We start from the raw sequence: 20,017 nt of genomic DNA, 5'->3' as shown, positions 1-20,017 counted from the left end.
CAACACCCAAAGATCCATCGATCTTCTTTAAACCCTCTTAGACCTGTTTGGTAATAGATTATACCATTTACTCTACTGTATTCTTCCCCTGATTGGAACCACCAGTGTTATGGATTCAGCACACTCTTAGCTACGAGTAGTATGGTAGTATCTAAATTAATGCACTCGCTGTCACCCTGGATAAGACTGCTATAAAATGTAAATGTTTGGCATCAAGGCACATGTAGAGCATGGCTGATGGACTTCTTACCTGGACCAGGGTGGACACAGGGTGAACTTTGTGGAGGTTCTTCAGGATGCTCTCAACCAGGTCAGCGACAGACATGCCGATAGCCCAGGAGGTGTAACCCTTCAGCTTGATGACCTCATAGGCACTATATGACAGAGAGAGACACGAGGAGAGGAGTTTAACACATTTAAACTAATTTCGTAGGAAAAGTGCATAGGTTTTCCTATTGTGAATGCTAAGAAATACTACAGGAAAATACATTTAGAAAACAGCAGGGACAAATTCCCTTGAAACTAGTTAAAGTGGGTTGTGAATTACTTGTACTAACTTGTAATTAATAGTTATACCTTTACAGTCTGCAGCATTACATATCAACTTAACTGCTTTAGACATAGATGCCAGGTGCAGTAAAGATGTAACACAATGGCGTAGTCAGTACTTAGTGTGCTAGTCCCAGCATGTTTCTGGCTCTTAGCCTAGGGCCAAATTCCATCCTCATTCCTCCAAACTCTATCGGATTTGATTGGGAGTGAAGTAATTTATTCTCTACTTCCATTATTGTTATTTATTGATTCATTTGGAGTCAAACTCTAAGGACCAGTTTCCAATTAGGCCTAATCCTGAACAAAGAATAAATTTTTCGGTGGGGAAGGGGGGGTATCTATCGGAACTTGTCCAATAAGAAATGGTAATTTTCCTTTTTAAAACGATCCTCAACAGATGTACATTATATATGTACAAGTATGTGGACACCCCTTCAAACGAGTGGATTTGGCTATTTCAGGCACACCTGTTGATGACAAAAATCGAGCACACAGCCACCAATGCTATCTCCATAAGAGATTCTGCCCTGCTAAAGCTGCCCTGGTCAACTGTAAGTGCTGTTATTGTGAAGTGAAAAACATCTAAGAGCAACAACGGCTCAGCCGCGAAGTGGTAGGCCACACACGCTCACAGAGTGGGACCGATGAGTGCTGAAGCACGTAGTGTGTAAAAAATGGTGTCCTCGGTTGCAACACTGACTACCCAGTTCCAAACTGCCTCTGGAAGCAATGTCAACACAAGAACTGTTCGTCGGGAGCTTCATGAAATGGCTATCCATAGCTGAGCAGCCACACACAAACCTGAGATCACCATGCGCAATGCCAAGCGTTGGCTGGAGTGTTGTAAAGCTCGCCGCCATTGGACTCAGGAGCAGTGGAAATACGTTCTCTGGAGTGATGAATCACGCTTCACCATCTAGCAGTCCGACGGATTTGGTGGATGCCAGGAGAATGCTACCTGCCCCAATGCATAGTGCCAACTGTACAGTTTGGTGGAGGACGAATAATGGTCTGGAGCTGTTTTTCATGGCTTGGGCTAGGCCCCTTATTTCCAGTGAACGGAAATCTTAACGCTACAGCATAGGACATTCTAGACGATTCTGTGCCTCCAACTTTCTGGCAACAGTTTGAATGGCACAAAGCAAGGTCCGTACAGAAATGGTTTGTCGAGATCGGTGTGGAAGGACTTGACTGGGTGGCACAGAGCCCTGACTTAGACTGCGACCCTGGGCTAATCGTCCAACATCTGCTGCCTGACCTCACTAACGCTCTTGTGGCTGAATGGAAGCAAGTCCCTGCCGCAATGTTCCAACATCTTGTGGAAAGCCTTCCCAGAAGAGTGAAAGCTGTCATATCAGCAAACGGGCCACCAAATGTATATTAATGCCCATTATTTTGGATTGATATGTTTGACGAGCAGGTGTCCACATATGTTTGGTAATGTAGTGTAATTGAACAGATAGCGATGTGTGTTTTATAAGACTCACCCATCGACCACCATCTTGTGGAGATGCTTCCAGTCCTCCTTGTCTGCGTCTGTGCCCATGTGTGGGTTTAGGCCTTTCAGGGAAACACCAGCAACGTTCACGCCACTCCATACAGGCACTGGGAGTAAGAAAAGAGACAGGTATCCAGTCAGTTACCTTTCTGTCATAGATACCAATGTCCATGAAGGTTTTCCATAATATGGTATGGACAGAGAGATGGTTCCGGAGTGGATTTGAAGCCATAGCCAACATACCACTGGAGTCTCCGTGCTCTCCAATGATCCAGCCGTGGCAACTGGAGGGGTGAAGGTGCAGCTTCTCGCCCATAAGGTGGCGGAAACGACCGGAGTCCAGGTTGGTGCCGGAACCGATGACGCGGTGACGGGGGAAACCGCTCAGCTTCCAGGCCACGTAGGTCAGGATGTCAACTGGGATAGACAGAGGAGAGAAAGGAGAAAGGGGGGTTACAAATGTTATCACAATTTGAGTTAAGAAAACAAACCCTAACCATACCCCTTAAATTACATTTACATATGTATAAAGCCAGCATTGACTTTGCTAATTGGAGCATGGACTGTAGTTGTCAGCAAAAAGACCATGCAGTTGTTCCTGATAATGTAACCTGGCCCTGGAGAGCTACGGAGTGAGCAGCCAGCACTAATATCTAATTCAAACCTGTCAATGTCTTCGCACAATTCTAGAGTAATGATCAAGTCACTAGATCATGTTCAACCAAATTACTCCCTCCCTCCCGGCCTTCTCTTGTACCGGGGTTGGAGACGACCAGCAGGATAGCGTTGGGGCTGTACTTGACGATCTGGGGGATGATGAACTTGAAGATGTTGACGTTGCGCTGCACCAGGTTCAGACGACTCTCGCCCTCCTGCTGACGAGCACCAGCGGTGACCACCACCACCTTGGAATGGGCGGTTGTACTGTAGTCTGGAGTGGGGGAGGACACACACACACACAATGTAACCAGGGTTTGATTATATAACAGTGGGCAACTCAAGGTAAGATGCACATTAAACACACACAAATACAACCGAGGGTTCCGAGCACCTCCACAACAAATCAGTGTGTGTGCACAACTTGTTTGTGCATATGTGTGTTTGTTTGTGTCTTTGTGTGTGTGCACAACTCGTTTGTGTGTGTGTGTGTGTTAGTGTGTGCGCATAAGTGTATGACTCCTCACTCACCCTTATCGCCCACGATCTTGTGGGTCTTGCAGAAGAGGCTGCCATGCTGCAGGTCCATGACCTCACCCTTCAGCTTTTCCTCCATCACATCAATCAGGCACAGCTCATCGCACAGGTCCTGGTCAACACAAGGCTTGTTAGGGTTCAGGAATATAATCCATATAGAAAAGGATATGGATATAATTAAGCGGCAGGATTCCCAGACACAAGATGAAGGCTAAATCTTAGCCTAAAAGCAATTTCACCATAGAAACTGCTTGTTAGTCCCTGACAAGGCTTAATCTGTGTCTGGGGAAACTGGCCCTACAAATCCACTCCATTTTACCACAATATTTAATCAAATAAAATATACAGTTCATTTCAGACATGGAGTGCAACGCTATATGGGTAAAATGAAGCGCAAATTAAAAGTAAGAATCTCTGAGCATCGTAGCACCATTAGGTGCAAAAACTCAACGTATCCAGTTGCGGCCTACTTTTTGGAAGCGAACCACTCTATTTCGTCCCTACGTTATATCAGCATCGAACACGTCACCCTTTCTAGGGGGTGACCTTGACAATTAATTGTAAAAACGAGAGGCTGCCTGGATCTTTAATTTAAAGACCCTTGCTCCCTTCGGTCTCAATGTAGACTTTGATCTGAAGCCATTCTTGTGATTTTGCTATTCATTGTAAATGTTTGTAGGCCTATGTAGCCGAATTGTATCTGTGATTGTATGGTATCCATTCATGTTTTTTACATGTTCTATTTTTATCTGTAAATTAACCAGTGATATCAAGCCTCACCCGGCCATGATTACAGACACCTGTGTGTCCTTTGAAACTATATAAACTAGTGACCTTCAGGATTTGTCGTTATACCCTGATGAAGACAGCTTATCTGTTGAAAAGTTGGTTATTAAATTATTGCATCAGAGCTCCTAGCGTGTGCGGCTCTCCTTTTCTTTTTAAAGTTATGTAGCTGTGGCCATCTGACGAGTATCAACAAGGGTTTTCTACAAAATAGCAACAACAGCGCAGATAGTTTGGAATCTAGACCATGAGCAATATGAACCGAAATGCATTGCCAAACAATGCTGCCACATTCTGGTTTGGAGTATTTTAGCAAGTCTGAGTGGCTGATGACTTCAAAGGTCTTGCTCTGAGAAAACTGAAGAGATTGACTGCTAACACTCTGTCCAGAGGTGCGTAAGTACTGTCGGTATGCAAACGATTAACAGTCCCAAGGGTGTGTCTGACCTTTTAAAGTTGGTGGAGTTGGTGCCTCTTGGGTAATCCAGGCAGATATTAGAGGGCTTTTTTACTGAAGAATGTTTGTTTTATATGATTTTCTTGTTTTCAAGAACAACAAAAAATCTCCCCCATCCCCAAATTCAGTTATTATTGCTATCTACCTAGCACATTGCTGTGAATCACAGGGAGTTCCTCTCTTCTAAACTTCTCTGTGATATTGTGCTCCATACTGTCAAAAATGAGTTTCATTTAAGAAGACCACGAGTGGGGCTTTAATTGCTCAATCTAATTTCGTGATGATTCAAAGAAAATATGTCCGTAGGCCTAACATAACATGCTCAAACACTTTTGAAAAGACTTAAACAACTGCAAATTATCGAGATATCAAAGTGTCACCAACAAAAATGTCAAAAATAGGCCTATAGCAAATGCAGCATATGACATCAATACATTTTTATGTGCAAATTGCACTTTTCGGTAGTTCTTAATTAAAGCATGCCATTCCATGAGAGCAGCATTTATTTTTCAACTTTAAGCAATGAGCCCAATCAGTCCTCCATGACAAAAAAAATTAACAGAGTAGGCTAATAAGCCCTTAGCTGACAAAACTCCACTCTGTGGAAGTCAGATCTTAGTTCTTAATTGTTGGCTTATGGCAAATCTATATTTCAATATTTCCAAGACCTATTCTTAAAGATCAAGTGATATCAAAGTCATTGGAATGACTGAAAATCGGAATTTTTTTTAAATGTAAAAATATTGCCTAATCATATTATCTGTAGTAGAAAGCAATGGGTTAAAATAAGCCTACATAACCAACCCATAAATTAATATGCAACATCCATTTATGACCAGCTATGTAAACTCTAACACTGATTTATCCTGCAATAGATGTAATTCAATTGGTAATATTCATTATTGTATTCTTCTAATGCCTCGTAAGGGAAAGTAATCTAAAAGTAATCAGATTACGTTACTGAATTTGTGTAATCCAAAAGGTACGTTACTGATCAACATTTGGGACACGAGTAATTGTAACAGATTACATTTAGAAAGTCACATACTCAACCCTGATCACACCTTACCCCCTCCATCCATCCCTCCATCGGTCTTACCTTGAGCAGGACGCTGACTGCGGAGGCCATGCCAACCATGCCGACGCCAACCACTGTCACCTTGCTTCGGGAGCCAACGGGCTCACCAGCCAACACATGGGTGATCAGCTTCTCCTTAGTGGTCATCTTAGAGACATAAAAAGGAAGAGAGAGGGTCAGTCTGATCCCCTCAGTTTTCCTTCAGTACATCCTCTGAGAGCAAGAAACAGCACTGTGCTCTGGTACCTACTTTTCTCTACTGCTAATACGAATAACTGCTAATACAACTCATTTTTTTTCATTGGTGTAATGTATATCACTCCACGCCTCTTCACCATGCTAGCTAATGTGTGGTGAGCATTCTGGCACAAAATGGTTGTGTGCATCATCATGGTGGTGGGTAAGGTGAGTTTCCCCCTTACTATGTAAAGCAGTTTGAGTACCTCAGTTTGTAGAAAGACCAGAACAACAGCAAAGGACCTTGAAGATGCTGGAAGAAATAGGTACAAAATTACCTATATCCATAGTAAAACGAGTCCTATATCGACATAACCTGAAAGGCCGCTAAGCAAGGAAGAAGCCACTTCTCCAATCCGCCATGAAAAAAAGCCAGAGTACGGTTTGCACATGGGGACAAAGACTACTTTTTGGAGAAATGTCCTCTGGTCTGATGAAACAAAAATAGAACTGTTTGGCCATAATGACCATTGTTATGTTCGGAGGAAAAAGGGGGAGGCTTGCAAGCCGAAGAACACCATCCCAACCATGAAGCACGGGGGTGGCAACATCATGTTGTGGGGGTGCTTTGCTGCAGGAGGGACTGGTGCACTTCACAAAATAGATGGCATCATGAGGGAGGAAAATGATGTGGATATATTGAAGCAACGTCTGAAGACATCAGTCAGGAAGTTAAAGCTTGATCGCAAATGGGTCTTCCAAATGGACAATGACCCCAAGCATACTTCCAAAGTTGTGGCAAAATGGCTTAAGGACAACAAAATCAAGGTATTGGAGTGGCCATCACAAAACCCTGATCTCAATCCTGTAGAATATTTGTGGGCAGAACTGAAAGTGTGTGCGAGCAAGGAGGCCTACAAACCTGACCAGCTCTGTCAGGAGCAATGGGCCAAAATTCACCCAACTTATTGTGAGAAGCTTGTGGAATGCTACCCAATACATTTAACCCAAGTTAAGCCATTTAAAGGCCATGGAAGACTATTGCCGCAACTGCCAGGTGTGTCAAATCACCTCCCCAAAAGCAAACTTATGGAACACATTGGTTCCCCTGCCAATCATCAGAGTGCTGTTTGAATTCATCGCCATTCATCGCCATCTCCAAAACGTCCAGAGAACACCAGTACATGGATGTGGATAGGGGCTGCTCCTTCTGCTGTTTCCTGAAGTCCACGATCAGCTCCTTTGTTTTGTTGACATTGTGTGAGAGGTTATTCTCCTTACCTCCTCCCTGTAGGCTGTCTCGTCATTGTTGGCATTCAGGCCTACTACTGTTGTGATGTTTGCTAACTTGATGATTGTCCCCAGAATTTCTAAGCAATCAGATGGAGGCAGGTCTTTCTCCTATAGAGCTCCATTTTTATTGAATGGTCTGCCTACCCTTGTGAGAGACGCAGACTCAGTCTCAACCTTTAAGTGTTTATTGAAGACTCATCCCTTCAGTAGGTCCTATGATTGAGTGTAGTCTGACCCAGGAGTGTGAAGGTGAAAGGCACTGGAGCAACGAACCGCCCTTGCTGTCTCTGCCTGGCCATTTCCCCTCTCTCCACTGGGATTCTCTGCCTCTAACCCTATTACAGGGGCTGAGTCACTGGCTTACTGGTGCTCTTCCATGCCATCCCTAGGAGGGGTGCGTCACTTGAGTGGGTTGAGTCACTGACGTAGTCTTCCTGTCTGGGTTGGCGCCCCCCCCCCCTTGGGTTGTGCCATGGCTGAGATCTTTGTGGGCTATATTCGGCCTTGTCTCAGGATGTTAAGTTGGTTGCTGAAGATATCCCTCTAGTGGTGTGGGGGCTGTGCTTTGGCAAAGTGGGTGGGGGTTATATCCAGCCTGTTTGGCCCTGTCCGGGGGTATCATCGGATGGGGCCACAGTGTCTCCTTACCCCTCCTGTCTCAGCCGCCAGTATTTATGCTGCAGTAGTTTGTGTCGGGGGGCTAGGGTCAGTCTGTTATATCTGGAGTATTTCTCCTGTCTTATCCGTGGTCCTGTGTGAATTTAAGTATGCACTCTCTCTAATTCTCTTTCTTTCTTTCTCTCTCTTGAAGGATCATGCCTCAGGACTACCTGGCATGATGACTCCTTGTTGTCCCCAGTCCACCTGGCTGTGCTGCTGCTCCAGTTTCAACTGTTCTGCCTGCGGCTATGGAACCCTGACCTGTTTACTGATTACTATTATTTGACCATGCTGGTCATTTATGAACATTTGAACATCTTGGCCATGTTCTATTATAATCTCCACCTGGCACAGCCAGAAGAGGACTGGCCACCCCTCATAACCTGCTTCCTCGCTAGGTTTCCTCATAGGTTTTGGCCTTTCTAGGGAGTTTTTCCTAGCCACCGTGCTTCTACACCTGCATTGCTTTCTGTTTGGGGTTTTAGGCTGGGTTTCTGTACATCACTTTGATATATCAGCTGATGTAAGAAGGGCAATATAAATTAATTTGATTTGAGGCGTGCGTGGCCACTCAGTCATGGGTGAACAGGGAGTACAGGAGGGGGCTGAGCACCAATCCTTGTGGGGCCCAAGTGTTGAGGATCAGGGAAGTAGAGGTGTTGTTTCATACCTTCACCACATGAAGGCAGCCTGTCAGGAAGTCCAGGACGCAGTTGCACAGGGCGAGGTTCAGACCCAGGGCCCTCAAGCTTAATTATGAGCTTGGAGGGTACTATGGAGTTGAATGCTGAGCTATAGTCAATGAACAGCATTCTTACATAGGTATTCCTCTTGTCCAGATGGGATATGGCAGTGTGCGATGGCGATTGCATCGTCTGTGGATCTATTGGGATGATAAGCAAATTGAAGTGGGTCTAGGGTGTCAGGTAAGGTAGAGGTGATATGATCCTTGACTAATCTTTCAAAGCACTTCAGGATGACAGAAGTGAATGCTATGGGAAGATAGTAATTTAGATCAGTTACCTTTGCATGTGGGGACAGCAGACTGGTTTGGGAAGAGATTGAATATGTCCGCAAACACTCCAGCCAGCTGGTCTGCGCATGACTGAGGACGCGGCTAGCAATGCCGTCTGGGCCGCCAGCCTTGCGAGTGTTAACACATTTAAATGTTTTACTCACGTCAACCACATAGGAGAGCCCACCGTCATTGGGTAGCGGGCTGAGTCTGTGGCACTGTGTTATCCTCAAAGCTGGCAAAGAAGGTGTTTAGCTTGTCCGGAAGCAGGATGTCGGTGTGGCTGGTTTTTCCATTGTTGTCAGTAGGCCCTGCCACATATGTCTCGTGTCTGAGACCATGAATTGCGGCTCCGCTTTGTCTCTATACTGACTTTTTGTCTCGAAACTGACACTGTTTGTATTTGGCCACATTCCCAGTCACCTTGCCATGGTTAAATGTGATGGTTCACGCTTACAGTTTTGTGCAAATGCTGCCATCTATCCATGGTTTCTGGTTAGGGTAGGTTTTAGGGTAGGCACAGTGTGTACAACATCTCCTATACACTTCCTGATAAACTCGGTCACCATATCAGTATATATGTCAATGTCATTCTCGGAGGCTACCCGGAACATATCCCAGTCCGCATGATCAGAACAATCTTGAAGCGTGGATTACTCACCACATTTTATACACTGCAGTGCTATATAGCTGTAGCTTATGCTTTTAGTACTAGAATCATCCTCTGATCCTTTGATTGGATGGACAACATGTCAACTCATGCTGCAAGATCTCTGATAGGTTGGAGGACCTCCTCCGGAAGATGTCCTAATTACTGAGTAAGTCTATGGAAGTGGGTGAGAACCATGAGCCTCCTAGGTTTGGCATTGAAGTCAATGTACCCAGAGGAGGACGGAAATTAGCTCTCCTCCAGCTACACCATGGTGCTACCCTCTCCATTATGGATACATTTAAGGAAAGTGGTTCTGCTTTCGTGGTTTTCACTTTTACCCAAGATGGTGATTTTGAGTAACTTATATATCAATATGATTACAGCTTTAGTTTTGATTGTGGCTGATGAAAAAGCAGCCAGTTTGTACAAATGGTTTCTTCTATGTGTGTCCTTTTGGAACAGGTGTGTTTCTTGGACCATTGCTAAATTAATATGGTTTCTTGCTAGGATATCAAGACTGATGGAATATTTGATCGAACTATTAAGGCCTTTCAAATTCCAAGAGATAATAGCTGGCGGTGCCATTTAAAAAAAGATGTATAATGTATTATTAATGATGTAAATGTTATCTTTAGTGTTAATAAGCCCATGGATGTGAAACAAAAAACAGGACCCACAGGGAAACTCACACATTGGTCGTTCCCCACCCAGAAACCCTTCCATGTTAACCATTCCCCCCTTCCCTTCAGTAGTGTAAATGGAGGGGGACAACCATTAATATAAAAAAGGAATTGTGTGGAAGACCATATGGGACTGGCCATCTATCCTTAACAGTAGTACAATAAAAATAGTAATGGAATAGCTTTGCATCCCTATATTTAGCCCATATAGGGATGCAATGCACTGTAGACCCACAAGGAAGCAACACCAGTCTGTATGACACATCAATATAATGTTAATTTGTTTAATTGGCGTGGTGTCATCATTGTCTAAAGGTCCTGGACCATAGGCAATATAATAAAAACAAAGGCCAATTTCAGCAATAATAATAACAATAAAAATAACAGTGTTCCTTTTACCCAATTGATGGGGTGTCCTCATAATTGTCTTATGCTGAGGTCAGCATCACATCCATAGGCTAGCCTGTGTGATTGTGCATAGATAGCATACCTGAATATTGAGCCAGTCAAACTGGGGTTAACCTAGATCTGTCGGCTCGTCCCCTTGTGTGATGGGCTTGATGTGATTCTCAAAGAAGTCTTGAGCCTCATTGGCAGTTGAAAGTGTGTGTGTTGTATTCTGAAAGATGAAAATACATTTTGCAGAGTGGATGAAGCCGCATCTCAGGTTTAGCTTGTGTAGCTGGGATCTCACCTCGTTGTAAGTCGCCCTCTATTTCAACAGTTTGGCACTCAGGTGAACACTTTGCCGTTTGACTTAAACTGTGGATAAGTACAATCAAACACCGGGATACATTATAGAGAGGACCCGTGCGTTGTGCAATGTTTATCAGTGGCATTGGACCAAACTTCTACTGCCAAACAGTTCATAGAAAAGATTCCCGCCTCCACACCAGTCCTGTGAAGGGGACACTGAATTTACAGGAATGATTTGAGTAATTCTGTTGAATTTTTTAGGAGAATAATTTCCAGGCCATGGAGTCACCACTCGGTCACATTTGCTGCTGTCTCCAAACTTTCCACTTTTGTTGAGTAGGTATCCACTTTAGAAGTGAGCAGTGCAAGCGATTCATTTACTGGCTTAATTGCAAGTTTAGGGCAGAGGCACTTTCCTCACGAACAATCTCTCGGATAGTAGTGGGCAACTCTTTCTGTTGTCGGGTGTTGATAGAAGCTATGTTCCCACAGGTGAATTGTTAACGGACATAATATGCCAGCTGCTGGAGCGAAATAGACTTGCTTTGTTCATTTAATACAGTCCCACACCTTAATATGGTGTTATACACTGACAATATCTTTCCATGAATTAGACTGACCAGGTCAATGAAAGTGAAAGCGATGATCCCTTATTGATGTCATCTGTTAAATCCATTTCAATCCGTGTAGATGAAGGGGAGGAGACAGGTTAAAGGATTTTTAAGCCTCAATGGGATCCCCATTAGTTACTGCCAAGGCAGCAGCTACTCTTCCTGGGGTCCAAACACATTAAGGCACTTTCATTACACATAAAATAAAAGATTAAACAGTACATAATATAACGTTATTACGCCACTTCATATATACAATACAAAATGTATAATACCACCATACAACACTTTTACTATGTGTGTGTTGAGTCTGCATGCTAGCGCCTGTGTGTGTCTGTACCTGTGTGTGTGTCTCTCTTCAACAGTCCCGCTGTTCCATAAGATGTTTTTTTATCAGTTTTTAAATCTGATTCTACTGCTTGCATCAGTTACCTGATGTGGAATAGAGTTCCATGTAGTCATGGCTCTATGTAGTACTGTGTGCCTCCCGTAGTCTGTTCCAGTGGTGGAAAAAGTACCCAATTGTCATATTTAAGTAAAAGTAAAGATACCTTCATAGAAAATGACTCAAGTTAAAGTGAAAGTCACCGAGTAAAATACTACTTGAGTAAACGTCTAAAAGTATTCGGTTTAAAATTTACGTAACTATCAAAAGTACAAGTATAAATACTTTTTTAATTCCCTATATTAAGCAGTGCTTTTCTTGTTTTTTTTAATTTACGGCTAGACAGGGGCACACTTCAACACTCGGACATCAGTAACAAACTAAGCGTTTGTGTTTAGTGAGTCTGCCAAATTGGAGGCATTAGGGATGACCAGGGATGTTCTCTTGATAAGTGTGTGAATTAGACAATTTTCCTGTCCTGTAAGCATTCAAAATGTAGCTAGTACTTTCGGGTGTCAGGGAAAATGTAAGGAGTAAAAAGTATAATCTTTTCTTTAATGTAGTGAAGTAAAAGTTGTCAAGAATATAAGTAGTAAAGTATAGATACCCCAACAAACTACTTAAGTAGTACTTTAAAGTATTTTTACTTAAGTACTTTCCACCACTGGTCTGTTCTGGACTTGGGGATTGTGAAGAGAACTCTGGTGGCATGTCTTGTGTGGTATGCATGGGTGTCTGAGCTGTTTGTTAGTAGTTTAAACAGACAGATTGGTGCATTCAGCTAGTCAACACCTTTTTCACAAAAATAAGTAGTGATGAAGTCGATCTCTCCACTTTGAGTCATGAGAGATTGACCTGCATATCATTAATGTTAGCTCCCTGTGTACATTTACTGGCCAGCCGTGCTGCCCTGTTCTGAGCCAGTTGTAATTTTCATTAGTCTCTCTTTGTGGCAGCTGACCCGACTACTGAACAGTAGTCCAGGTGTGACAAAACTAGGGCCTTTAGGACCTGCCTTGTTGATAGTGTTGTTAAAAGACAGAGCTGCGCTTTATTATGGACAGACTTCTACCCATCTTAGCTACTGTGGTATCAGTATGTTTTACAGTATGTTTACTGTAAAATAGCATTGTATCTGGTAAAACACAATTTTTCCCAAAAGTTTACTAAGGGTTGGTAACAGGCTGATTGGTCGGCTGTTTGAGCCAGTAAGGTGGACTTTACTATTGTTAGGAGATTTTTGCTTCCCTCCAGGCCTGAGGAGACGAACTCTCTAGTAGGCTTAAATTGAAGATGTGGCAAATAGGAGTGGCAGGTGATCTTGTTTGTGTCAAGAACTGCAACGCTGCTAGGTTTTCACACTCAGGTTTTGGCTGCTTTTCCTTCACTCTATGGTCCAACTCATCCCAAACAATCGCAATTGGGTTGAGGTTGGGGGATTGTGGAGGCCAGATCATCTGATGCAGCACTCCATCACTCTCCTTCTTGGTCAAATAGCCCTTGCACAGCCTGGAGGTGTGTTGGGTCATTGTCCTGTTGAAAAACAAATGATTGTCCCTCTAAGCCCAAACCAGATGGGATGGCGTATCGCTGCAGAATGCTGTGGTAGCCATGCTGGTTAAGTGTGCCTTGAATTCTAAATAAATCACAGACCGTGTAACCAGCCAATCACCCCCACACCATAACACCACCACCTCCACGCTTTACGGTGGGAAATACACATGCGGAGATCATCCATTAACCCACACAGTGTCTCACAAAGACATGGCAGTTGGACCCAAAAATCTCCAATTTGGACTCTAGACCAAAGGACACATTTCCACCAGTCTAATTTCCATTGCATGTGTTTCTTGGCCAAAGCAAGTCTCTTCTTCTTATTGGTGTCCTTTAGTAGTGGTTTCTATGCAGCAATTTGACCATTAAGGCCTGATTCATGCAGTCTCCTTTGAACAGTTGATGTTGAGATATGTCTGTTACTTGAACTCTGTGAAGCATTTACTTGGGCTGAGGCTGTTAACTCTAATGAAATTATTCTCTGCAGCAGAGTTAACTCTAGGTCTTCCTTTCCTGTGGTGGTCCTCATGAGAGCCAGTTTCATCATAGCATCAATAACCATTCATTGATGGTTTTTGCAACTGCACTTGAAGAAACATTCAAGTTTCTCTTTTCTTATTTGAGCTCTTCTTGCCAAGACATTGGTATTTTGCCAATTATGGCTATCCTCTGTATACCACACCTACCTTGTCACAACACAACTGATTGGCTCAAACACATTAAGAAGGAAAGACATTTCACAAATTTACATTTAAGAAGGCACACCTGTTAATTGAAATGCATTCTAGGTGACCACCTCATGAAGCTGGTTAAGAGATTGCCAGGAGTGTGCAAAGCTGCCAAGGCAAAGTGAGGCTATTTGAAGAATCTCAAATATAAAATATATTTGTTTAACACTTTTTTTTGGTTAGTACATGATTCCATATATGTTATTTCATAGTTTTGATGTTTTCACTTATTCTACAATGTAGAAACGAGTAAAAATAAAAACAACCCTTGAATGAGTAGGTGTTCAAAAATGTTTGACCGGTAGTGTATATATTTATTTTGTATTTTTAGTCCTTAGATTCTGTCATTTCAGAGGCTACTATGAACTGGATATTGTTAGCTTTAAAAAAAATAAAAGCATGAGCTTTTTTATCTTTTCTATGGAGTTAGCATCCCCACATTGTTTAGTAACAAGGCATTTTCAACTCAATGACTTTCCTTTTATCATATTTAAAATGTCTTGGCTGCTAACAGTAAGTTATTTTGCCCAACTCTGCAGGCCATCATTCAATCCTCATCTTCCGTTCGACTGACAGCGATGCTGGGTCTCCATAGCAATGCTTATCTATCTCTCACCCTCTGCCTGGACCTGTTTCTGGTTGCCATGGCTCACTATTTTGGGGTGGCGATTGCATCATGGGCACTATTTATTCTTCCTGGTTCTTGATGACTTAGCCACTCCAGCATTGTGTGAATATGGACACAGGCATGTACAGATCTTAATTATCACTAAAAATATTCCTGAGCAAAAGCAAATTCAAATGTTGAAACGGTCAATAAAAAACACAGTTCTCCTTCTCTCCATGCGGGGGCAGTTGAGTCGTTCAGACCAGTGCCAGCTATCAAAATCATATTCCCTCTCTCGCTCGCTCAAAGGCTTAGCACACAGCTCACGTGTATAGTGTTGAGTCATCCGCATACATAGACAAAAGGAAGGGACCTAGACAGCTGCCTTGGAAGTCCTGATTCTACCTAGATTATGTTGGAGATCTGAGGACTGAGCTCACACACTGGAGGGGCTGGTTGTTTCTTTGTCAGCACGGAGCACACGATTAGGCCTATATCAGAGACTACAGAGTGGATAAAGAAAGGGAGAGAGTCTAATACCAAAACACAGTATATTCTGTGGCTGTGAAATCATTGAGCAATATAGGTAGCCATTTTGTGTCCTGCTTCTTTATAACATGAAAATGCCCACTACAATAGAAGCTTTATAAAAGAGTAACTACAGGGTGCCATTTAGCTATTACTTGGTGCAATTTGGAAAAACAATACTTTCAAAAGAATAGGCATTTAAGATAAGTTCCTGTTTCTACATTGCTTAGTGTTGCACAAAGTGTTGATGTCGACATAACATTACCCATTGGAGAAGAGGTGTATCCAGTAGTAAAAATAATACTTAGAGCTTTAATAACTGAAAGTGGTACTGTACGAGAGAGAAAGAAAGTGGACAAGAGAGGGAGGGGGAAGAGAGGGTATGGGGTATCCATGTGCTGGCACCAAACTTCACCATCAGTCTAAGTTCAAATCTTGAAGCCATCACACCTGTTACCATACTATTAATTCACTACTCGTCGAATGAGCCAGGGGTATTCAGGTCTGATCTTCCTCTGGTGAAGGACTGTTGCACGATGACATTATCATATATCGCGGTACAGTATACTGTGACATTCACTTTACTTGAAAATGAGAATATTTCCCAAATGGCACCCTATTTCCTATATAGTGCACTACTTTTGACGAGGGCCCATATGGCTCTTGTCAAAAGTAGTTCACTATGTAGAAAATAGGGTACCATTTAGGACAATCTCATAGCCACTGTCGCCCGCATGTGGCTGGTAACAAGAGCACTTGAAAACCCAACCAACATGCCAGTGAGCACTCAGCGAGCTCCAATTGGTGTCAAGTGTCGCAGCAGATGTTCACAGTAGGTCATTCATGTGCTCTGACCCTCAAGGCCCATGGGTTTGAATACTCGTGTTATAGGTCATATGTCACCCATATGGTAAGAAGTCTAAGAAGATTATTAAGGACCTTAGCCACCTGAGTCACAGCCTGTTCACAGTACAGGTGCATTCAAGCTGGGAACAAGAGACTGATAAACAGATTCTATCCCCAGACCATCAGACTGTTAAACAGCCACCACTAGACCCTGCCCTCTGCCCAGTACCCTACAGTCCTGGCCAAAAGTTTTGAGAATGACACAAATATTAATTTTCACAAAGTCTGCTGCCTCAGTTTGTATGATGGCAATTTGCATATACTCCAGAGCGTTATGAAGAGTGATTAGATGAATTACAATTAATTACAAAGTCCCTCTTTGCCATGCAAATGAACTGAATCCCCCAAAAACATTTCCACTGCATTTCAGCCCTGCCACAAAAGGACCAGCTGACATCATGTCAGTGATTCTCTCGTTAACACAGGTGTGAGTGTTGACAAGGACAAGGCTGGAGATCACTCTGTCATGCTGAGTTCGAATTACAGACTGGAAGCTTCAAAAGGAGGGTGGTGCTTGGAATCATTGTTCTTCCTCTGTCAACTGTGGTTACCTGCAAGGAAACACGTGCACAAAAAGGGCTTCACAGGCAAGGATATTGCTGCCAGTAAGCTTGCACCTAAATCAACCATTTATCGGATCATCAAGAACTTCAAGGAACGCGGTTCAATTGTTGTGAAGAAGGCTTCATGGCGCCCAAGAAAGTCCAGCAAACGCCAGGACCGTCTCCTAAAGTTGATTCAGCTGTGGGATCGGGGCACCACCACTACAGAGCTTGCTCAGGAATAGCAGCAGGCAGGTGTGAGTGCATCTGCACGCACAGCGAAGACTTTTGGAGGATGGCCTGGTGTGAAGAAGGGCAGCAAAGAAGCCACTTCTCTCCAAGAAAAACATCAGGGACAGACTGATATTCTGCAAAAGGTACAGGGATTGAACTGCTGAGGACTGGGTTTCTCTGATAAATCCCCTTTTCCGATTGTTTGGGGCATCCGGATAAAAGCTTGTCCGAAGAAGGCAAGGTGAGGGCTACCATCAGTCCTGTGTCATGCCAACAGTAAAGCATCCTGAGACCATTCATGTGTGGGGTTGCTTCTCAGCCAAGGGAGTGGGCTCGCTCACTCACAATTTTGCCTAAGAACACAGCCAAGAATAATGGTATCAACACATTCCCGAGAGCAACTTCTCCCAGCCATCCAGGAACAGTTTGGTGACGAACAATGCCTTTTCCAGCATGATGGAGCACCTTGCCATAAGGCAAAAGTGATAACTAAGTGGCTCGGGGAACAAAACATCGATATTTTGGGTTCATGGCCAGGAAACTCCCCAGACCTTAATCCCATTAAGAACTTGTGGTCAATCCTCAAGAGGTGGGTGGACAAACAAAAACCCACAAATTCTTACGCACTCCAAGCATTAATTATACAAGAATGGGCTGCCATCAATCAGGATGTGGCCCAGAAGTTAATTGACAGCATGCCAGGACAGATTGCAGAGGTCTTGAAAAAGAAGTGTCAATACTGCAAATATTGACTCTTTGCATCAACTTCATGTAATTGTCAATAAAATCCTTTGACACTTGTGAAATGCTTGTAATTATACTTCAGTATTCCATAGTAACATCTGACAACAATATCTAAAGACACTTAAGCAGCAAACTTTGGAAATTTATATTTGTGCCATTCTCAAAACTTTTGGCCACGACTGTACTCTGCCACTTTGTCACTGTCACTATCCGGCTACCACCGGGTACTCTACCCTGCACCTTGGTGACTAAACACTGGTCACTTTAATAAGGTTGACATATTATTTATCCACATCAAGTAACTCTACTACTGTACTAAATGTTTGATTTTATTAAAATTGTTATTATTGTGTGCTTATTTGACATTTACTGCATTGATTGTTAGGGGCTAGGAACCTAAGCTTGTCGCTGCACCTGCGATAACACCTGCTAAGTGTGTATGCGACAAATTAAAATGTAATTTACAAACTCGTCTTCAGGCAGTGCCGGTCATTAAGGAGTGGGATATTCCCACTCCCTTTGTGTTTTTCTGCGTTTCTTGGATAGAGAGCAAAGTAGATAGGAGGAGAGAAAAAGTGCTGTGTGAGATTCAAACTCATGCTCACAATGCTAGTACACTGCACAGTACATGTTATCCAGAGGCAGCGGCTTAGTCCACTGAACCGCCACAGTGTGCCAGTTCTGACTCAAAGTCTGACGACTGTCAATCTATCTGTTGCTCCAAACATCTGGGTCAAAGTCTTGCCTATCTGCCAGCCTCTAATTTGTTTTTCTGCTGTGGGTCATACAGTCCACACCTGACAAGACTATATGACACCGATGAGAGACTGGCCCAGTTTAAATAGTCTTCATATCATTCCTATAAAATCATGTTAGATCAGTTACTTTTGTAAGGATTGGAGGAAAGAAGGAAAAATGCATTTTAGCATATTCGAACAGAGACCACATTTTTAGCCTGGTCCCAAATCTGTTTGTGCTCTTGCTAAATCGATTGCTCATGTTTCAAGCCAAACATGGCGTGGATGCTAGAGTTCTTTAAAAGGATACTACATTCCATGGCTACCATTATTTAATTACCCAAGTAAAGTTATAAAACAATGTCTGGCATAAACTCAGTGCAGAACTATGATTTAAGGATACGCACATCAAACCAAGTGGTCTTGTGCAGGAAAGCTAATAAACTAACATTACCAAGATGCATTGCAACTCAGATGGGCATGGCTCTTGGCACAATCTTAGTCCTTTTTTTATTGTCTGAAAAGATATAGCAAGCTCTTCATATCTGTCAGTTTGTGGCAGTCCCAGATGAAATAAAACAATTTAGCCAATTTGTAATATGTTATTTTTGTCAACTTTAGTGGATAGGTGGAAATGTACAGAGCTTAGAAATATTGGCAAAATAAGCAGGATAATAATTAAGACCTTCCATAATAAGGACATGTTGTACTATTACACAGTAGCCTAGTTGGCCATTTCACAAATGTATCCTTTGATCAGTAACCAGCCTATTTACTAGTATGTCTAAGGCCTATTACTAGTCTTATTCAAAATGTTTAGCATAAACAATTAAAATGCTTAATACAGCAACAGGCTGCATACAGATTGAGGTAGAGCAGTAGACTATTCAGAGTGATATACATTGCCTCTAGGTTACCATAATTACCAATATTACAGTACATCTAACCTTTTCGCTGGTTATGACCAGACTGAAGTTGCCCAAATGAACCACCGTAAAGAGAAATCACAAAAGTCTGGCAAACATGTAATGCTCTGTATCAAGAGCCTCATATTCTCACACTCTTTCCACATTCAAAGACTTGCGCAACTGGAGGAAATGTGTATGCCTACTTTTACAACAATTTGTGATAATCTAGTTTTCGATCATCTGCTTCCTAGAAACCAATCACTGAATATGCTTAAGAAACTGCTAGCTAATTGATAAATGTGACACACCCCTCTCTGTGAGCACAAGGCATCTCCATCACTTAACATTGTAGCAATAAGTAAGCAGAGTATACTTCTCAAGTTCAAGTCCACCTAGTCAACCTCAAGTCACCGTAAACCTATCAGCTGTAAAACATGACCATTGATCATGCCCTTATAAAACATTTATATTTCACTTCAGAAACCAACTACTGCAGGCCATTATTCCCCAAATTTCGCCAAAACACATAACATCTTGTCTGACGTTTTCCCATTAGGCCTACTTGATCACAAAATCCGATGTCTCACCTTGAAGGTTTCGTGAAAGTGACGTGGAAACAACACTGAAATGCGAGTTGGAATGTCTTTGGCTGGCCTCTTCCCTGACTGGATGCAGCTTTTCTATGGCACTGGCGTGTGTGGGGGAGGTTCCCGGTATTTAAGCAACAGAGCGATGCACGGTAAACGCTGCGTGATTACATGACACACTGGGAGGGTCCCCGGTGTCTCGTGTTAA

At 42.9% G+C, this 20,017-nt stretch overlaps 1 protein-coding gene across 1 annotated transcript in view; it reads right to left on the bottom strand.

Moving 5' to 3' along the window:
* ldha (lactate dehydrogenase A4) overlaps positions 1–20,017 on the bottom strand; it is a 20,800-nt gene extending 783 nt beyond the window's left edge. The window contains exons 1-7 of the mRNA XM_020456920.2: positions 19,810–20,017; positions 5,587–5,712; positions 3,239–3,356; positions 2,808–2,981; positions 2,294–2,467; positions 2,040–2,157; positions 251–374 (exon numbers count right to left, since the gene is read on the bottom strand). Coding sequence (XP_020312509.1) covers positions 251–374; positions 2,040–2,157; positions 2,294–2,467; positions 2,808–2,981; positions 3,239–3,356; positions 5,587–5,712 — 834 coding nt within the window. The 5' untranslated portion in view covers positions 19,810–20,017. The remainder of the gene's footprint in view (positions 1–250; positions 375–2,039; positions 2,158–2,293; positions 2,468–2,807; positions 2,982–3,238; positions 3,357–5,586; positions 5,713–19,809) is intronic.

This window comes from Oncorhynchus kisutch, linkage group LG22 (genome assembly GCF_002021735.2).
Source record: "Oncorhynchus kisutch isolate 150728-3 linkage group LG22, Okis_V2, whole genome shotgun sequence".
In the NCBI taxonomy this organism is placed as follows: domain Eukaryota; kingdom Metazoa; phylum Chordata; class Actinopteri; order Salmoniformes; family Salmonidae; genus Oncorhynchus; species Oncorhynchus kisutch.
Note: the sequence above shows the minus strand (reverse complement) of the source record. Positions and strands in the feature narration are given on the sequence as shown.